The 20,468-nt window shown below is 30.9% G+C and overlaps 4 protein-coding genes across 4 annotated transcripts in view; 1 reads left to right on the top strand and 3 right to left on the bottom strand.

Annotated features, from left to right (window-relative positions):
* Positions 1 to 2,989: 2,989 nt before the first annotated feature.
* On the bottom strand, positions 2,990 to 5,784 carry LOC139527386 (uncharacterized). Its single transcript, XM_071322800.1, has 3 exons — positions 5,039 to 5,784; positions 4,277 to 4,469; positions 2,990 to 3,836 (listed from the first exon to the last, which is right to left on the bottom strand). Exons 1-3 carry the CDS (start codon positions 5,528 to 5,530, stop codon positions 3,082 to 3,084), a joined length of 1,440 nt encoding a protein of 479 aa, XP_071178901.1. The 5' UTR covers positions 5,531 to 5,784; the 3' UTR covers positions 2,990 to 3,081.
* Positions 5,785 to 6,371: 587 nt separating this feature from the next.
* Positions 6,372 to 20,468, bottom strand: part of LOC139526298 (uncharacterized) — a 35,373-nt gene continuing 21,276 nt past the window's right edge. Inside the window, exon 8 of the mRNA XM_071321427.1 lies at positions 6,372 to 6,945. Within this exon, the coding sequence (XP_071177528.1) occupies positions 6,878 to 6,945 (68 nt within the window). The 3' untranslated portion in view covers positions 6,372 to 6,877. The remainder of the gene's footprint in view (positions 6,946 to 20,468) is intronic.
* On the top strand, positions 10,014 to 16,966 carry LOC139527385 (uncharacterized). The gene is made up of 2 exons (XM_071322799.1): positions 10,014 to 10,284; positions 14,656 to 16,966. The coding sequence occupies exons 1-2, from the start codon at positions 10,231 to 10,233 to the stop codon at positions 15,409 to 15,411; spliced, it is 810 nt and encodes a 269-aa protein (XP_071178900.1). The 5' UTR covers positions 10,014 to 10,230; the 3' UTR covers positions 15,412 to 16,966.
* Positions 12,038 to 20,067, bottom strand: LOC139527384 (uncharacterized). The gene is made up of 4 exons (XM_071322798.1): positions 19,765 to 20,067; positions 17,948 to 18,105; positions 17,129 to 17,238; positions 12,038 to 13,140 (listed from the first exon to the last, which is right to left on the bottom strand). Exons 1-4 carry the CDS (start codon positions 19,963 to 19,965, stop codon positions 12,062 to 12,064), a joined length of 1,548 nt encoding a protein of 515 aa, XP_071178899.1. The 5' UTR covers positions 19,966 to 20,067; the 3' UTR covers positions 12,038 to 12,061.

Genomic DNA, 20,468 nt, shown 5'->3' with positions numbered 1-20,468 from the left:
CAAACATTTTAATCTGTCATAGACGCGATAACAATATATTATTGTAAGTATATTTGAAGAAAACTTGCAAGAACAATGCAAATTTGAAAACCTTGAAATTAAATGTATCCTAAAACTTATATGTTGAACATGGAGAAATCGATATTCATGAGCGCCTAGAAAAATATGTCAGGACAAATAAGAATCAAATATCTCGTTAGTTGAAACAGCTAACATTTCAAAAATAATCATTGCATCAGTGAAACAAATTAATAAAACGTGTTAATCAATTTGACGTAACAAAATAACTGGCTTTATAATTAACCAGTTATACCTATATTGCATTATTGAAGTGCAAGACAAATTAAAGATAAGAAGATGTGGTATGATAGTCAATGAGTCAACTATGAACCAAAAAACAAATTGAGTAAATGTAAGCATCTAGAGGTCACTGTATGGCCTTAAAAATGGGCAAAACCCATATTGTATAGTAAACATGAAAAACAGTCTTACCCAAAAGGATATTTCCCTGAACCATTGTTCGCCTCTAATTCTCTATAGTTTTTTAGATGAATTTCTTTAATAATAATTTTTAATTTACTTTTCTGGGATTTCATTATATATTTGACATTCAAGTATAAAATGGTATTCATCTTTAATAGTGTTAGTGTTACACTTAGTACATAGTCTATTATTTTATCAACACTATAACATCTGCTTGTTTCTTTACTTGAATTATGAGCTGATATATGATATATTCTAATATGACGTGCTTCTTTAGCTTTGTAAACAACACTGTGATAAAATTCTCGATAAAATATACTTAGCGCAGACTCAGAGATATACATAATAATGGCTGTTACAATATACTTCCTACGTAAATCTACATGTATTGGAACCTATTTGCAGACCCTTGCCGATTTTATTGTTTTAAAAAGAGCAATTAAAAAAAGACAAAATAACTTTTATTCTTATTCGCATGCCTAATAAAAAAAAAGTAATGCACAAGAGCTCGGAGAAATCAACAAAATAAAAATTAGATAAAATTCCGCGAAAGTCTATTAATCTTTTTGGCGTTTTTTTTAAAAGTCATTTCAAAACATGACGTCATACAAATGAAACCGCTAAAGTTGAAAGTTTTCTGTTACGTGAACCATCGGAATTCGTATGATTATTGTATTAAAACTGATTTTTGAGGTAGGTTTTGTTTTATTTTCTATTCTATTCTATTGCGTTATTCGCAAATTTACTCATTTCAGCAAGTCAACATGGCGGCTCCTTAGTTACAAATGTCAGTTTTGGATTTGACGGAAGCTTACGAGAAAAACATGTAAATTAAAAATGGCAAATGTTGGGTTTGAGAATTTAATGAATTTGAAAGTTTATTTCTAGCAGTTATTCACGAAATAACCTACGCAAGCTATATATTTATAAAGATATTTGAGCTTTATCTAACAGGGAGTAAAAAAGAACAGCCACACACACAGCATACCCACCCTCGCTTCAGTTTTTTAATGACCGTATTTGTCCTATTAGAATCGAAATAATTCATGGAAGCCATAGATTGTAACGCTCAGGATAAAATTCGAATATCACGGCCCAGGCCATGTGTAAATTTCCAACAAGCTATGAATTATTTCTTAATTTACAAATATATAGTGTGTTTGTATATATAGTTTACATGTCTATCTAAATAAAATTGCAATCATGTGTACTATGTATATATATATACAAATAACATTTACTCTATTTTTTAATGACTGGCTATACATTGGACTTTGTTATTTTTATTGAAACTTTTTTACTCTTATTTTCTTATTCTGATTCATCTGTAAAAGTGTAGGAAATCAAATTTGTTATCAATACACTCAAGTGAACATGGTGTATTTGTTGACTTTTGAGAAACTGTTTCACTTAACATTAAACATGTAATTCAATAACGGTCAAACTAAACGAGAAAAGATGTTATCTGATGACACAATTGATGATACTATCTGCACTACATTTGTAACATAATTGATGTGGTATACTCATATCAATAATACTAATGATGAAACAATTACAAAACAGAAAAAGCTAAACAGTTAAAAGTAAAAGTGATAATGATAGGTATACAGAATCAATAATAATAGTATACAAAATCAATAATAATAGGTATACAGAATCAACAATAATAGGTATACAGAAGCAATAATAATAGGTATACAGAATCAATAATAAAAGGTATACAGAATCAATAATAATAGGTATACAGAATCAATAATAATAGATTTACAGAATCAATAATAATAGGTATACAGAATCAACAATAATAGGTATACAGAAGCAATAATAATAAATATACAGAATCAATAATAATAGGTATACAGAATCAATAATAATAGGTAAACTGAATCAATAATAATAGGTATACAGAATCAATAATAATAGGTATACAGAATCAATAATAATAGGTATACAGAATCAATAATAATAGGTATACAGAATTAATAGTAATAGGTAGACAGAATCAATAATAATAGGTATACAGAATCAATAATAATAAGTATACAGAATCAATAATAATAGGTATACAGAATCAATAATAATAGGTATACAGAATCAACAATAATAGGTATACAGAATCAATAATAATAGGTATACAGAATCAATAATAATAGGTATACAGAATAAACAATAATAGGTATACAGAATAAACAATAATAGGTATACAGAATCAACAATAATAGATATACAGAATCAATAATATACAATTATAGCCTTTGTATGAGGTCGATACGAGGTTATATCGACCCAAGAGAAGCATATCGACTGAGGACGAAGTCCGAGGTCGATATGCTTCTCTTGGTCGATATAACCTCGTATCGACCTCAAACAAAGGCTACAATTGTTATATTATTAATCAAGAACTATTGCATGAATAATATATTGTTTTGCATGTCTTCAAAACCATTATGACTGTAAAATTTTCAAATGTTCATACGTTATAACAGAATCACAACAATCAATATATAGATGTTTGCTTGTTTAATTGAAACAATATATAACAATTAACAGATAAAGTAACAAGAAATTTACAACAAAAACATTTTGTATATGAAGCTATACCTTTGCAGGGTTGTTCACATATGGATGAACATTGTAATTTATATTAACAGTTACATTGTTACAGTTATTAAGAAATGGCATTTTCATATCTGGTTGTGGTAGGTTTAAAAAATTTTGATTTGTCTTCAATGTCTCTGGTTTCATTATATTTGTATTTGAGGGACCATTACCAATTTCTGTAAGAATTTCATCCAATTGGTTATTAGGCAAAATGTCATTCATTACAGTTTCATTCTGCGAGTTTGATAAAAGCTCTAAATCAAAATTTGCATCACTCAATTCAACAGGAATATTTTCCACCCCTTCATTGGCTTCAACTGTAATTGTACTTTGAGACAAGCAAAGAAAATCTATATTAGATATACATGATTTCTTTCCACATGTTTTTGAGCTTAAAATTTCCGACATATGCCGTTTCTTTTTTTCACAAGTTTTTCCAGAGTAAGTTTTTAGAGAAGTTTCTGACTTGTGTCCCGTAACTGTCATTATATGTCTGCTTGGAATATCCGCTTCGTCAAGAAGATGAACAGTTGTTGCTCGGCAGGAATGATTGGTATATATGTGAGAAAGATTTGCCATTTTGCTAATTTCATTCATGAATTGGCCAAGTCTATTATGACCTAGAGGTATATTGTCATAATACACTCCTTCTTTAGGGTATGATCTTGCTTGTTGAAATAATTTTACACATTTAGGATTCAACCTCCTGATATACTTCACAAAAGACTTCACTGGACATCTTTCACCATCTGAAAAAAGCATGTTAAACATTTCTAAATAAAAATACTCCAGATAAAAGTCTTCTGCAGTCAAATAAGTTTTTTTCTTTATATGATCATAGAGTTTATACAATAATTTCTATTTTGTTTTTCGTATATTATCCCATGCATATATTCATTGATATTTGACATATACATTGTACAACGTATTTACCAACTATAAATATCACATTTTCCTATTAATGTTTGATTGTAATATGAAAAAAATGGCAAAATAATATTATAAAAAAATGTCTGCCACTGTGGTTCAAAACACTTGATAAAAAAAAAATATGGGATATGTAGCTATATTGGTTGATATTTTTTTACTCACTAATGGTTATTATATATATATTAAATCAATGCAAAAAAAATTAAAGGGTAGTTACTTTGTAGGTCAATATGTACATGTATATATAGATAACAGTTACCTGTAATTTCATACATTCGTCCATCTGAGGATAATTCACTGTCTGACTGGTGGTTTTTTGTTTGCTCATCAATTACTTTGTAGACATACAATTTGTCATCTGCACCACGCTTAACTGCAAAATGCTTTCTTGTAAGACTTGACAGGTTTTCCCTCCCTCTACGACCAAAGTGCAGCATGATGTCAACAAATACCTAAAACAGAAGAAATTTTAATTGAAGTGGACAGTATGCACACAATTAGATAGATACTAAAAACAAACACAATTTTCAATATTATATGCAAATAATTAGCCATTTTCACTATGAACAGAAGATAAATATTTTATTGACATTGAATAATATTTGTATTTAATTTTGATATACATCTAATTGTCACATTGACGTGCTGTTCTTATTATAGATTGTTATAGATGATTGTGAAAATTTTCGTCTATAATATTAATATGCATGCGCAATATTAAGCATGTACAAATGTAGATGAATAGGTACATATATACGCATGGAACACCTATATATTATAGTATGATTTTTTTTGTATACAACCTCCTTTGTAGCGAAGTCATCCTTTAAAATTCACAATATGTTTATTTTTACACTGATAAGGCTTTATGCATGGAATTAAAAAAATGTGTCATACATTGAAGACCTGTTGGTGACCTTCTGCTGTTGTTTTTTATTTGGTCGGGTTGTTGTCTCTTTGACACATTCCCATTTCCATTCTCAATTTTATTAATTTTACATGTATGTGGTATAAAAATTACCTTATACTGCAAAAGCTGTGCATCCTCCATATTTTTACAAAAATATGAGTACATCTTCTCAATATCACTCTCTTCTATGGAAGGGTGATGTTCTATAGCAGCTAGCCCAAGGCGCTTGAGTTCCTTTGTCATACCCTTGAAGGATTTACAGGACTTTTTGAATATTTCTTCATTGCAAATGTCTATGTCCCTACATTTCTGTAAGTGTCTGTTTAGACCTTGTCTATATGCTTGCATTGTTGTCTTTTTATAATGTTTACCCTCTTTGTTTCTCATTTCCAAATAAAACGATGCCAATGAATCGTCCATTTGTTCTATAGTGTACTGTTCGAATTCTATCGGCTTACTTTTCTCGGTCAAATATTCCCTGAATAGTTTAACTGCTGTGGTGTTCTGCCTTTTTGTGTTTTTTGTTTCAATATTTTCCATTATATTGTCCCTATCGTCTTGTCCCAGGGACGCGAATCTACCTTCAGCCATCTGTTCCGCCATGATCGTCTGCAACTACTGCAACAGTCTAGACAGGAAGTCGTTTTGATTGGCCGAGAAGAACATGTGACGATAATTGGGTTTTTTTAAATGTATTTTTAGTAACATGCTGTATGCTCTGTGCAATATGCTGTTTCTGACCTACGAAACGCTAAATATAGCAGAATTAGCGTGCAGCCTGAGTAAATACAAATGAACATGTGACCAAGTCTTAACGAATCACAAATTGCTAAAATAATACGATTAATAATATTAATAGGTATACAGAATCAATAATAATAGGTATACAGAATCAACAATAATAGATTTACAGAATCAACAATAATAGATTTACAGAATAAACAATAATAGGTATACAGAATCAACAATAATAGGTATACAGAATCATCAATAATAGGTATACAGAAGCAATAATAATAGGTATACAGAATCAACAATAATAGGTATACAGAATCAACAATAATAGGTATACAGAATCATCAATAATAGGTATACAGAATCGATACACAAATTGCATTAACTGAGAATATAATCAGATACAGTGTGCTTTTGACCTTAAGCGATAAAATCAGAATCGGTTAATGCCACAAACGACCCCGTTTATATAGTGTCTGGTCAATAACACATTGCGTAACGTTTATATAGTGTCTGGTCAATAACACATTGTGTAACGTATTTATCTTCGACTATCTTCACATAGTTGAATTTAGACGTTGTTATAAAGACCTAAATGAAGCATTGACGTAATCTTTGGTTTCTGATGGACATCTCTAGCTTGACATTAAGAATCTAATTATACAAAAAAATCAAAATACCTCCTATAGCAATTTTATGTCATAGATCCTTGATTTCACAACTTTCGACACGAAGCTTTCTTTCAATGATAAAACATATTGATGATTTAACTTTATGATTAGATACTATGTTTTAACTTATCTTGAAATACTAGTTAATATATCAAACACATTCTGCATTTGTATGCGCTTGTCCTAAGTCAGTAACCTATTGTTCGATGGATGTGGTTTGTTGGTTTGGTTCATATGTGTTTCTCTGTTATAAGACCTCGGTCGTCCTGTATGAATGGTTTTACACTATAATTTATAGTTTGCTGGTTGGTGTGTGCCGCGGCTTCGTACTTTGACCTATAGTTAACTTTTATAACATACGGACTCGAATGGAAAGTGTTCAAATCACATCTTCTTCTTTATATTTATTGTTTACCATTGACTTTTTTGTCAATTGAATGAGTAAATTATAGTTTGAGTAGTTCATTACATTTTTCTAATATGCGAATTTTTCACAGATTCAATATTTATCCTATTGACCGCTAATGGTGAATACAAAAATGAATTAACAAATATCGTTCAAAGCATCAGATACCACACTATCGACAACTACATGAATCTTTTCTATCAATCCTGAAAAATGTAAAAGAAATTCCGTCAAAAAATCATTTGCAAAACGTGTTTGCATCCGATACTGAGATAATATAATGTACCTAATTAGAACAACATATCTGTATTCGTTTACCTTAACATGAAGAATAACTTAGTTGTAATAAAATTGAGAATGGAAATGGGGAATGTGTCACAGAGACAACAACCCGACCAAATAAAAAACAATAGCAGAGGGTCATCAACAGGTCTTCAATGTAGCGAGAAATTCCCGCACCCGGAGGCGTCCTTCAGCTGGCCCCTAAACAAATATATACTAGTCCAGTGATAATGAACGCCATACTAATTTCCAAATTGTACACAAGAAAATAAAATTAAATTATAATACAAGACTAACAAAGGCCAGAGGCTCCTGACTTGGGACAGGCGCAAAAATGCGGCGTGGTTAAACATGTTTGTGAGATCTCAACCCTCCCCCTATACATCTAACCAATGTAGAAAATAAACGCATAACAATACGCACATTAAAATTCAGTTCAAGAGAAGTCCGAGTCTGATGTCAGAAGATGTAACCAAAGAAAATAAACAAAATGACAATAATACATAAATAACAACAGACTACTAGCAGTTAACTGACATGCCAGCTCCAGACTTCATTTCACCTATCGCCCATATAGGGTTATGCTCCGCCCATTTATGCTAATTAGCTATTGCCACGGAGACTCAGACAAACAAAGCGGAAAAGATGGCGTCCGCCAAGCCTTATCGTGCGGCAAGTTTGTCTGATCTGCCAAACAATTTCCAGTTGGGGTATCTTAATTGTGAAATTTCTTTGAAATGCAAGCAGACTGGTTTCAAATATTTCAGCGAGGGATATATTCATAATGTGAAAATGTTGAAACAAGTCGTTGAGCATGCAGACAGTAAACATCTCCGCAAAATGTCATAGAAGTCAACGAAAGAACGAGATCCCGCACAGTGTTGAGATCGATGTTAATGGAGGACAGATAGAACTTTCCAACTGTTCATGCACTGCAGGGTACGTTTATTTTTCAATCATTAATTTTATCTGCATGTCGATTCACCTGTAATCATAATCCATGTAATCCTCTCAACCATAAAACGTAACGCCCCCCTTTTTTTACTACATGGCTATGGCCACTTCTTCTGTCTGTAACTATGTACTTTGAGATTTCGCCAATATAGACGCACCCCTTGATTGACAGCAAGGGTACAGCGGTTCCGTTGTTAGTTGTATATCTGACATTACAAAAATATTCTGTCAAGTCTCTTTTTTCCACAAAAGAAGTATGTTCCTTTAGGATAAGGGGAACTGTCCCACTTCTTTGTGATTTTTATACAGTGCCATACAAAAACATTGCATATGTATGCATGGCAATGGTTTTGTCTATTGTAAGGGATATACCATTTATTTTTAGGGGAAGTGTTGGGTGTGTGGCTATATATATATCTTTTCAATTATTTTAAAGCTCCCCTTTTCTGTATTAATTTTTTGGAAAATATAGGGCAGGGAAGGATTAACCCCCCCCCCCCCCCCCCTCTTTTTTGGTTTAACATTGAGTCCATCGTGTTTATTGGAGAGACATTTTGACTTTAACAGTGTGAAATGCCTCTTGAAAAATAAAAAATAAACTTTAGGGTAGGTACATGTACAATGTAGGCTATTTTTGAGCTTACAAACTAGGGAGGGTAATAGGAAATACACAGACGAGAATATGCACTAAGAAATATAATATGTATATATTTTGTTCAAGATCTTCACATGTACATGTATACCATATATTATAATGATGTAGGCTCAATATACATGTACATGATATACTTCCTGTAACAGTTATCTTTTGATCCCCTTTGGAAAGGTTTGAACAGATTTATAAAAATTTATTAGAATAATTATGTTTTGGTGCCCAGATTTCAAATTTTCCTCAAGGACAACCAGGGGAAAAAAGATTTTGCAGCTGTGCTAAATTAATTGACATACAATGTGGAACTTCACCTTAAAATGAAGTGTGTGTTTATTGTCCAATCAAATTCAAACAAACGAAGCTAGCCAGTTAATCAAATTCTTTATTTACTTTGAGCCTTACAGCTCATCCGTATAATCAAGTACATGTACAGTGTATACATATGGCATATTTCAAACAATATGCATAATAAACAATAGGTGACATCAGAAGTTTCATCAATACAAAATATCTTTTATTACAATTTACTGTTTCTTAATTTAAGAGAGAAATGTATATACTTTCCCAAGTTACAAAGCTGTTTTGTGTTTTCACCTGATAATAATTCTATTAATTTAAAAGTTGATTGCCTAGACCAGGATTACTTTTCGTATATTTTTTTCGCCAGTCAGTATATCTACTACATTGAAGAATAAAATGAAATTCATCCTCTATTACTCCTAAACCACTGATTATTCCACAAATTATTCATAACAAGACTATAATATATCAATCTTTTTACATATGTTGCCCAATTCAAACTTTTTGAACAATTTCACACAACTTTTTTATAACAAGACCTAAATAATATACAATTGTCACTATTCAAAATTTTGAACCAAAATTTAAGTATTCTATAGTCACGCTCATACTGCAGTGGAAATCTACCTAATTCAAAATAAACCATAACGTTTGAGGTCTTTCTTTTGACACCCAATAACATTTTGCAGAAGTCCAAATGGACCTTTTCTATCATAGGAGATTTGTGTACTCCCCATATTTCACACCCATACATTAATATGCTACTAACATAAGTATCAAAAAGACTAAGCATTGTAAATACATTTAAACATAATAATGATGCAGTTCTTCTCATACTGAACATAGCTTTTTTACCTTGTTCTGCATATTGTTTCTGTGTATTAAGAAATTTACAATTATAAGGTATAATTAATAAATAATCAAAGGTTTGCTTTGCAGGCTTTTATAGAAAAGCTGTAATGGCACTTTACAGTATGTGATATCATTGTCTTTCAGGTCATATATATATATGTTGCATTTTCAACAAAAAAATACAGTGTAACTTGATTACCTTCTCTTAAGTCTAATCATATTATTATTTAGTAGGTTAAATACTGCTCCTCTAAATGCCAAAAATGTGCTCCTAAATGTACATGTAAGTCTAATTAACAATGTCTTTAATTATTGTTCGAAGTACAATAAGTAATATTTATAAAATAATGTCTATGATTGCAGGAAGATCCAAGTAAAAGAATCAGACATTTCATATCTGAACAGCTTAAAAGGTTATCCCATCAGCTATCTAGCACACAACACACCAGTCATGCAGGACACAAGTTATGGACCCTTTCCACTGGGAAGTGCATTAAGTACTCAAGTAAGTTAAATTCAAATTATAAACAATACTTTTCTAATAATTTGTATATAAACTTGTTTGATTTTATTAAGAATTTTATTATTTGGGTTCTTTAATATGCTGAGTCTGACTGTGTACCTAAAGGTTAAATATAAGTACCATATTGATGAATTGGTCTACATTACGGCCCAAAGGGTCCAAAATTAAACTTAGTTCAATTTTATCAAAATTTGAATTCCAGGGATGTGTATCTAAAAGTTAAATTTATGTACTGTTATCAAATTGGCCTACATTAAGGTCCAAAGGGTCCAAAATTAAACTTAGTTTGATTTCTTCAAAAATTGAATACTTGGGGTTCTTTTATATGCTAAATCTAACTGTGTATTTAGATTTCTAATTTTGGGTCCAATTTTCATATTGGTTTACATTAAGGTCCAAAGGGTCCAAAACTAAACTTTGTGTGATTTAAAAAAGAATAGAATTCTTGGGGTTCTTTTATAAGCTGAATTCAACTGTGTATTCAGATTTATAATTTTGGGTCCAATTTTCATATTGGTTTACATTAAGGTCCAAAGGGTCCAAAACTAAACTTGGTGTGATTTAAAAAAGAATAGAATTCTTGGGGTTCTTTTATAAGCTGAATCCAACTGTGTATTCAAATTTATAATTTTGGGTCCAATTTTCATATTGGTTTACATTAAGGTCCAAAGGGTCGAAAACTAAACTTGGTTTGATTTTAACACAAATAAAATGTTTGGTAGTTATTTGAAATGCTGCATCAAAACATGTATTTAGATTTTTAATCATGAACCATTGTTATCAAGTTTTCAAGTTGGTCCAAATTAGGGTCGAAAACTAATCTTCAACAAAAATTAAGTTCTGGGGTTCTTTGATATGCTGAATCTAACTGACCCCAGAAACCCCCCTCTGGATCCGCCACTGTGACTGAGTATTAAATACTTGTAAGCTGTACATGTCTTTTGTTTCAAGTTATTGGTTGAACTAGTGCATACTATACTTAAATGTTTAATGCAATATGCTAATGAGGGAGGGAGGACAGGAGGGGTCCTGATCCTGAACATGAAATCCTTATGTTCTGAATTTAAAGTAAATGAATTAGCTAAATTCTAAGATAAGGGCATACGATACAGTTACAGGGGAGGTAATAAGGTTGTTAATGTAAATTGTTATTTTTGCGACATCAAACTATGACTTGTCTGATTTTTATCATTCAAACTGATTTATCTTAAAAACAAGTTCATGGACCCCTTTTTTTTAAAGCGGCGATTTGTTCCATTTTGCAAGGAGACTGTGACCCAAAATTTATAAAACTGTAAATAGTGGATTTTTTTTTAATTTTGACAAACATACAGCAAAAAATGATGGTTTTTTTTCTCAATTCATTAACATTTGATAAATATGAGTTATTTCTGAATAAAAATTGCATAATTTTTTAGGATACTTATAAATACAGAAATTATCGATAATTTAACAAAAAAACAATTTGGGTTTATTTTATAAAACAAAAATGTTAAAGTTTTGTCTTTCTTTTGAAGAAGAAAATACGGCTAGAATTCTGAATTTTGAGCAAGTATACAATATTTCTACCTCATTTTACTCAAAAAGTACCACATGAAGGTATATTTTTTATAACATATTTGATTTAATCAGGTAAACAATAGTCTAGATGCATATTTTCATCAACTTGTAAATATAGGACCAAAACTGTATTGTATGCCCTTAATTGAAAATATGAACAAAAAACAGACACATGTTCATTGTACTAAAATACATGTAATTATTTTCGACGAATAATTGGTTTTTGAAAAGTTGTTAAAAAACAACATACATTCCAAATCTGGTTAACACGTCCAAACAAAGATAAAGGTACTTTTTGTCCAACTATTTTAAACTTCTTCACAGAACCTATAGTACGCTCAACATGTACGCGATGTGCAGCAATCTTCTTTGTTAAAAGTGCATCTGCTTGAGTCATTTGTAATCCAGCATTAGCAAAAGGTGGGATGTTTAACTTTAGTTTGCAATCTTCAACTTCTTTATGAATATTAAAACCCTTGTCTGCCATAATACCACCACCTTCCTTGATATGACCATGCTGTACTAAGTTTTGTAACATCTTCTTTAATCCCGATTGTTCAAATATATCTTTGTCTGATATAGCACCAGAAAATAAACATGAAGTAAATAAAAGTGACCCTCTAGGATCAACTGCTACCAAAGCTTTTAAAGTGTTTGTAGACTTGTAATTTGAATATGACTGTGACTGTGCATGCAGAGAAGAAGGCTTCTGTATTTTGATTTCTGTACCATCAATTATTGCCAAAGTATTAGGAAAATCCCTTTTATAATTTTCAGGCATATTTTTAATAATCATGTCACGTGGCGGCCAAGTACATACTGCTCCAAACCTTAAGTACATGAAATTTATCCAGTCACAAAAAAGTGAACTACAGTCTTGTGTAGATATTTGAAATCTGTATCCCAAATCTGTAAAGTCCAAATTATTTCTCAATTTACATAATGTAAAAAAAAACTGGTCCTTGATTTTTATTTTTATCTTCATATTCTTTGACATTTTTAAGGGATAATTTGATGAATCTGGCACTAAAAACTTAAAAACTGCATTAAATTCAGTATTGTTAAAGCCACTGTAGTATCTCAACATTTTATCATTTTTAGTAAAGTTTTCGGCTGAAAAAATTGACCTTTCCCTCTGTTGAACTTGAAATATTTTCTGGGATTTCCTGGATGCATTATTCAATGTTAGCTTTTCATTATCCAATATTTTTCGTGCAAGGTCTCTCTCCAAAATCTCCTTTTGCACTGTTAGAGACAGAATATCAATTGGGTCAGCCCCTGAAATATAAAAAATATCATTAGATTCTTGTGACTTTTAAATATATGTTTGTTAAAGAAAAAAAAGTTGGAATCTGATTTTTTTTAGTTTCAAACAGATCAGAAAAAAATTGATTTGATGACGTTGTTTTGTCTATCAGTTCATAGACAAAATTTATTGATGTGAGCCTGATGTCGTCAACTTTATTTCATGGTTTACTCCAGTATAAAATAGAATTTAGAATTAAATTATGAGAAAAAACTGATATATTTTATCTGTCAATTAGTAATAACATTAAATATTGTGGTGCAGACTTAAAAATAAAAAAAATTGTAAGGGTTCCGCGGAACCCAGTGTCTCGCCTATTTTTACTATTAATCTCAGGCTCAACAAAAATGAGGCAAAAAATCAATGAAAATATTCCTCTTGATACTATCTTCTGATTGTAAGAAGCTTCTGTCCAAGTTTGGTAAAAATCTAGGATTATAGTTAATGAAACTAATAAATGTTTTGAAAACTTTAACTGCAGACCGTATGTAATGTTAACTGTAAGAAAATCTAAGTCCATTTAATAGTAAAATACAGAAAAAATGGAATTATCTTTTTACAAAATTTACTTCTGGATACTATCTTATGATCATAAATAAGCTTCTGTCCAATTTTGGTACAAACCAAGGATAGTTTAAGAAAGTTATTAATTTTTTAAAAACTTTTACCAGAGTGAATGTAATGTTTCCCCGCAGAAAAAACTAAGTCCATTTAAGAGTAGAATACAGAAAAAATGGATTTATTTTTTTACATAATTACACCTTATGTAAGAATCCGGGGTTTTGATTGGTTAATAGCCAGTGTATTTTTCACCAATTTACTGTTATCAAATGAATATCGTTCATTTTTAACGCCACCGGGGTATTTGCTAAAAGGATATGCCTTTTTTACCCTCTCTGCCGTGGTATTTGCCAAAATATACTCTATCCGACTGGACGCTTGTAATGTCACGATCATCAATGCGTTTTAGTACATTAACATTCGGTGTAATTAAACAGATATATCAATTATTGTTATTGAGGGGTATTTGCGAAAAATACCAGTCTTGAGAATGAATTTCCCTCGCCTTACGGCTCGTGAAATTTAACATTCCCTCGACTGGTATTTTTCGCAAATACCCCTCCTTAACATGATATATCTGTTCAAAATTTACTTCTGGATACTATTTTATGATCATAAACCAGCTTCTGTCCAAGTTTGGTACAAATCAAGTATAGTTTAAGAATGTTATTAAAATTCTAAAAACTCTAACCACAGAGTTAATGTAATGTTTCCCTGCAGAAAAAAACTAAGTCCATTTATAAGTAAAATACGGAAAAAAATGGAATTTAGTTTTAAAAAATTTACTTCTGGATACTATCTTATGATCATAAGGCTAGACAAAAACCAGTGTGCACCATTTTTTTTATGTTATTTCTCCATAAACAGAAAAATAATTTCAGTTATTTCCTTAAATATAAAATTTTAACAATCCCCTTTCTTTTTAGGCAGACTTTTATTCAGAGAGAGAAATAGTTCCAGTGGAAACTGTTTGTGGAGATTTAGTTTTTCCGAAAGAAAATGGTCAATCTGTTTTATCAGAAAAATACAACACTTTGATAGACACCATTTCAAATGATGAAGTAAACATTATAGAAGAACAGACCAGAGAACAAGCTCAATGTGAAAAGTGGTTCAAGGAAAGAGAAAAGAGAATAACAGCATCAAACTTTCATAGAATTGTCAAAAGAAAAGCTGCAATTAATGACAAGTTCATTCTTTCCATAATGAAGCCAAAGCCTTTCACTAGTAAAGCAACATCATATGGAAGAAACAATGAAATAAAAGCTAGAAACTCATATGTTCAAACTTCTGGCCATCATGTTCATGATTGTGGGTTTGTAGTTAACCCGAGGTACCCTTTTATTGGTGCTACTCCAGATGCCAAAATATGTGACAATGGTGTAACTGGAATTATGGAAATTAAATGTCCATTTAGCCAAAGAGATAACCTTATCACTGACGCAATGCAGGGTGCAGACTTTTGTTTAGAGTTGTCTGAAAATGGACCGAAATTAAAAATCAGTCATGATTATTTTATTCAGGTACAAGGTCAATTACTTGTAACAGGTTCTCAGTTTTGTGATTTTGTAGTCTATACAAAGAAGGACATCCATATTGAAAGAATTTATCCAGACAAAGCAGTAATGCAAAACATTCTTAATAAGCTTGCAGACTTTTATTTTGATCATGTACATTTATAATTTTATTCAGTGTGTAAGAAGTTTCTTGCAGGTTAATTTATTTCATGTTTGACAAAAAACAAATCATTTATAAGAATACTAGTTGTGTCATTGGCATTCATATCACATTCTTATTTATATATTACAATGTATTAGGTGAAATAAAAAAAATGTACAACTTATAAATGATAAAATGAATCAGGAAAGCATTACTTTAGGAATAAATATATAATTGGAAAATTTTATAGGTTAAAGAACTCCTTATCAAGATATTTGATGTTAAGGAAATGGCAGGGAAAGGATTTCTCTGACTTTTACCTTATATATTTGGCTTTTGTATTATTTGGGTCACAAATTGTAAGAAAAGAAATCTTCAGTTTGCTTATATTTTGTAAATGATCATTTAAATATTTCTATAAAAAGAAAAGTGTGTGATGGGGCAAAATATTTAACCCTGTGTCTTAGCTAGGGGAAACGCAAGAAGTTCGAAAATTTTACAAGGAAAAAAAAAACTGTTTGCAGGATGTTAAAAGCATAATTTTTAATTATTATATTGGAAGTTAAAGTTGTACCTAACACTTCAGGGGATTAAATCTGTGATATCACCTAGATATTTAATCACCTCGTATTGTTATTAAATGAAATATAAAGCTTTTTAATTATCAGAAATAGTATTTGTCAAACTACTATATCTCTTACATTTTTTTTCTCGAGAGATTGGTTCAGGTTTTTTGAAATTTTTATAATTTTTTCAAAGGATCAAAATACATATTTTGTAAACAAATTTATGAAAATTAAACGAGCCAAATTAATTTAAGTCCAGATGTTGGGTGACACCTAAATTGGTGTCATTTTGGTATATACATGTATAGTAAATATAAATGGTTTGTCAAAGAACCCCTTCTTATTTTTAAGCCTTGTACATTTTTTAAGAATCCCTCCTCTTGCTGACTTCATGTAGAACATTCTTTTTAATTTGTATGATTATTACTTTATCAAAATTTTCATCATACCTAACACTGCAAGGAGAAAACTCTGTAAAATCAGCTAAACGTTTTAATTAACTTACATTGTTAAGGAAACATTACGCTTCTCAATGATCAAAGTTATTGTCTGCCAAACTGCTATGTAAGCAGTGTAAATTTCTAGTAAAATGGTTGGTTCAAATTTTTTGAAATTTTTATATTTTTGTCAAAGGATCAAAAGGAGTAAATACTTTGTCAAAATTTTGTGAAAATTAAACGAGCCAAATTAATTTTAGTAATAGTGTTAGGTTCCACCTTAAAAGTAATTCAATTCTGAAAGTGATATATCAATAAATAAATTTAGAGAAAACTTTAAAAAAAAATTAATCTACAATTTCAAAGTTACAAGGTCGACAATAAAAGAGCACTTATTTTATACCAAGATTGATTTTTTAACAAAATTAAAATGTGTTTGTTTGGTGTACATGCTGTTTTATGCTTCTTGGTTGGATTGTGGTCTTTCTTACGCATACCCCATTTCAACTCACAATTTTATGTTATTGAATCACTTTGCATACTAACTGTATTTAATAAACAGTACTGATCACAAACTTTGTGTTATGTCATTTATCATTGTGTACCAAAAAATTGAACCATCAACAAATGAAAACATCTTTTTGAGAAAGTTTAGTAGTCCTGAAAAGGACTGTTTTTGTAATCATTGTCATCCTCTGCTGTACAAATATCAGTCTTAGGCACACATTTCAACTTACATCCTCCTTCTGTTTGTATAGCAACAGTGTTTTCTTTGTTGAAATCTGGTGGTATATTTTCTTTGTTGGAATCTGGTGTTATTTCTGTTGTTTGAATTTCTGATGTTTCACTGAAATAACAAGAAACAATTAGTCAAAGGGAGACAACTTGAATTTGTGAAATTATCTAAAGCGATTTCTTATTAAAAAGAAAGATATATATGTAAAAGACCTTTGAAATAGGAGAGGGCCATTTCATAAAAAAATAATAAATATTGTTAAAGGTACCTGTATATTATTTCATTTACAGTAATTTGTTAAACAAAGCTAGTGTGTCATATATTTCTGCATTTGCTTTTTACTTCTGCTCTAATTTAAAATAAATTAGGGTATGTTGTTACTGTTAATAGTTTCTTGAAATATTGACTTGACCAGACTTTAGATATAAAATAGGAATATCTTGTTTGATTTCCAATGAGACAACTCTTCACACGAGACCAAATGACACAGAAAATTAACGACTGTAGGTCACTGTATAGCCATCAACAACAAGCAAAGTCCATACCACATAATCAGCTGTAAAAGGCCCCGAAAATACAAACGTTAAGCAAGAAAACAAGGAAACAAATGGATGTTACATGTAGTCCAGATGTATGTCACCTTTTAAAAACAATCATAACCTGTAATGCTTTATATTTTGGTTTATGGGTAAAGTCACTGTATAGTTCAGTATTGATAAAAATGAATGATGGGAGAAAAAAAAATTGTTTTTATGGGTTACATATTTATGACCAATTATTATATTTATAAGGGACATATTTTCATAAAATTTGTATCTACCTGTAGATCAATTTTCTTTTCACTTGTCTGTTTGGTGCAGCTTTTGGGGTTTCAATCACTCTTTTGGTGAGGACTTTTCTTGCTGGTTTTGGAGTTCGTCCATCAAATGGTATCGGGTCGGGATATTCTTCTGTTGGCCCATTTTTGTTGACAAAATGCTGAAATAGAGAACCTAAAATATTGTACACTGTATTTACTGGAAGGATTATCAGTTCAATTATAAAACAGCAGCTTAGATTTGTTTTAAATCAATCAATCAACATCATAATATGTGTGTGTACCTAAAATATGTGCGTTCTAATGAGGGTCTATCTGACACATGAAATTTTTACAGGGTTTTATGTCTTTTTGATAACAAAGTTACCGTAACCTGTTGTCAATTCAGTAGGATGAGTCAGTATAAAAAAAGACTTATATACAAAAATACATGTATGAGACATTTTTTAATCATTAATGATTTAAACTTGTAATGAATTCTATCAGATCATAAATGCAGTTCAGACTTTTTACACATTTTTCTTTCATTTTCAATGAAAAATCTCCATCAAGGACCAACAGTATTAAACATTAACAGTTATAGGACATAGTAAAACCTTCAACATGGAACCTTGGGTCAAACTGCTTCAAGTGCCAATTAGACAATTAGTTGTTCATCACAATGTGTATTTCACAAAATTCTTTCATTTCTATGGCCTAATTATTACTGCATTGAACGTTGGGATTGCCTTGTGCGATGTTTGCCATGGCAAATGTTTCAATAATAGAAATATATTTTGATTGTGTTTGTTTTAAAGATAACATAGTAATTTCATTTAAAAAAAAAACAAATAGAAAAGAATAAATAAATAGTGCACTTTAAAGTACTGATTATCATTGTGTATGTTGTTTTAAAGCAAAACAGATAAGAAAACAACTGTGTAAATTAATATCTAAAGTTCAGATGTAAAAAAAAGTAATGTCAGTCAAATAGAACTTTCATTTCCCTCGACTGTTGGAGATATGAAGATTAGTTCACCCTCGAAAAGTCATATGCCCTCGTCAAATATGATTTTTTTGGGGTTAACAAATCTTTATATCTCCCTCAAACACAGGAAATATATGCATAATATTCTACCCCCAGGACGAAGAACACCTCTAGGCTCTTTCCAGCTTAAATAATCTAATTGTCCCACCAAAAAAAAAAAACTAAGTCCAAATATCTGAAAAATTTCGCCAGCACGGCTCCTAGAAAAAGGGTTTTCAATATATTACGAGACAAAGACCAAAAGTTTGGGCAAAAGAAAGAAAGTATACCTAGAAGTGAGGGCAGTTCCCCTTATCCTAAGGGACATACTTCTATGCAAAGAGATAGCTTTCCAAAATTCATGAATCAAATAATTCCTTTTGTTAATTGACTTACATTGAAGACTTACCCTCTCTTGTGTATGCAAGGCATGATTAAATATGTGTAGTGTACACAAAAGTTATCCAAACAGTTCAGGAATATACAAAGATGATAACTAAAACATGGTTGGAAAATGCATTGGACAGTTGGAAGGACTTTGTATAATAAATGCTTACATTTACATATCTGAAACCAATCTCTTGACAATTTATTTATTTTTATGTATATTCGTGTAAAGTTAATGTGTCGGTCGTGTGTGTACATGACTATATTGCGCTATGTTATGACTTTAGGCACACAAAAAAGGGGGGTATGGACTGTCATAAGCTGTGTTTTGGTGTCTAGGACATCAATTTTTTATCAATGGTGATATTTAAAACAAGAATACTGTTGAATCCTTTCAATTTAAAGTATTTGATTTGTTTCAGTATACCTTTGAACAAATGTAAGTTGCTCTCGTTATCCGTTCAACATTGAACTGTGAGTGCGGTCTTCCGCAGGCCTTTATCCATTTTAGACACTTTTCTAAGTTGTTTGACTTCTTCGGAAATGGCAAAAAATAAACACCGTCCTGAAGTCGATCCTCGTACCGACTGTCGGTGTTACAAACACCGTAACAACAGCGCTTTACCATAATTGACCAAAATGTACACTCAGACAATTTCAGGCAGACGTCATTGTTTGTCTGAGTCTTGTTGTAGCAACAAAAATACGCGCGCGCATCTGCGATTTCATTGGTCGATAAATTATTATGGGCGGAGCGGCGATAGGTGAATTAAACTGACTGAAAGATTATGATTTCATCATATGAACATCAGGCACAATCCTTCCCGTTAGGGGTTTAGTATCATACCATCATAACATATATGAGAAGAACATAACCCGTGTCATGCCAACAACTGTTTTTAGAATAAATGTGTTTAGTTCCGATGCAAAGACCTTATCAGTGTTTCAATATTAACGCCAAAATATGCAATCTTTAATGACTTGACAACAGTATCGTAATTATATCCCTTCTTAATAAGTCTATTCAAAGGTTTAGTAAGTTTCTGAGGTGAATACTGATACCTTTGTGCTTTATAAAGAATATTTCCATAAAAAATTGGATGTGAAATACCTGAACGTATTAGAAGTCTG

The sequence above is a fragment of the Mytilus edulis genome, chromosome 6 (assembly GCF_963676685.1).
Source record: "Mytilus edulis chromosome 6, xbMytEdul2.2, whole genome shotgun sequence".
Lineage (NCBI taxonomy): Eukaryota > Metazoa > Mollusca > Bivalvia > Mytilida > Mytilidae > Mytilus > Mytilus edulis.
The sequence above is the reverse complement of the archived record's forward strand: the minus strand, read 5'-3'. Positions and strand labels throughout refer to the sequence as shown.

What these genes read in the sequence shown, in the direction of transcription:
- LOC139527386 (XM_071322800.1), bottom strand. Translation starts at nt 5,530, where the DNA reads ATGGCGGAACAGATGGCTGAAGGTAGATTCGCGTCCCTGGGACAAGAC. An exon ending in CACAGCTTTTGCAGTATAAG is followed by an intron (nt 4,470 to 5,038) that starts GTAATTTTTATA and finishes CTTCTGTTTTAG; the next exon opens with GTATTTGTTGACATCATGCT. An exon ending in ACGAATGTATGAAATTACAG is followed by an intron (nt 3,837 to 4,276) that starts GTAACTGTTATC and finishes TGCTTTTTTCAG; the next exon opens with ATGGTGAAAGATGTCCAGTG.
- LOC139527385 (XM_071322799.1), top strand. Translation starts at nt 10,231, where the DNA reads ATGCAGGACACAAGTTATGGACCCTTTCCACTGGGAAGTGCATTAAGT. An exon ending in GAAGTGCATTAAGTACTCAA is followed by an intron (nt 10,285 to 14,655) that starts GTAAGTTAAATT and finishes CTTTCTTTTTAG; the next exon opens with GCAGACTTTTATTCAGAGAG.
- LOC139527384 (XM_071322798.1), bottom strand. Translation starts at nt 19,965, where the DNA reads ATGGTAAAGCGCTGTTGTTACGGTGTTTGTAACACCGACAGTCGGTAC. An exon ending in AAAAGAAAATTGATCTACAG is followed by an intron (nt 17,239 to 17,947) that starts GTAGATACAAAT and finishes TTGTTATTTCAG; the next exon opens with TGAAACATCAGAAATTCAAA. An exon ending in TATACAAACAGAAGGAGGAT is followed by an intron (nt 13,141 to 17,128) that starts GTAAGTTGAAAT and finishes TTTATATTTCAG; the next exon opens with GGGCTGACCCAATTGATATT.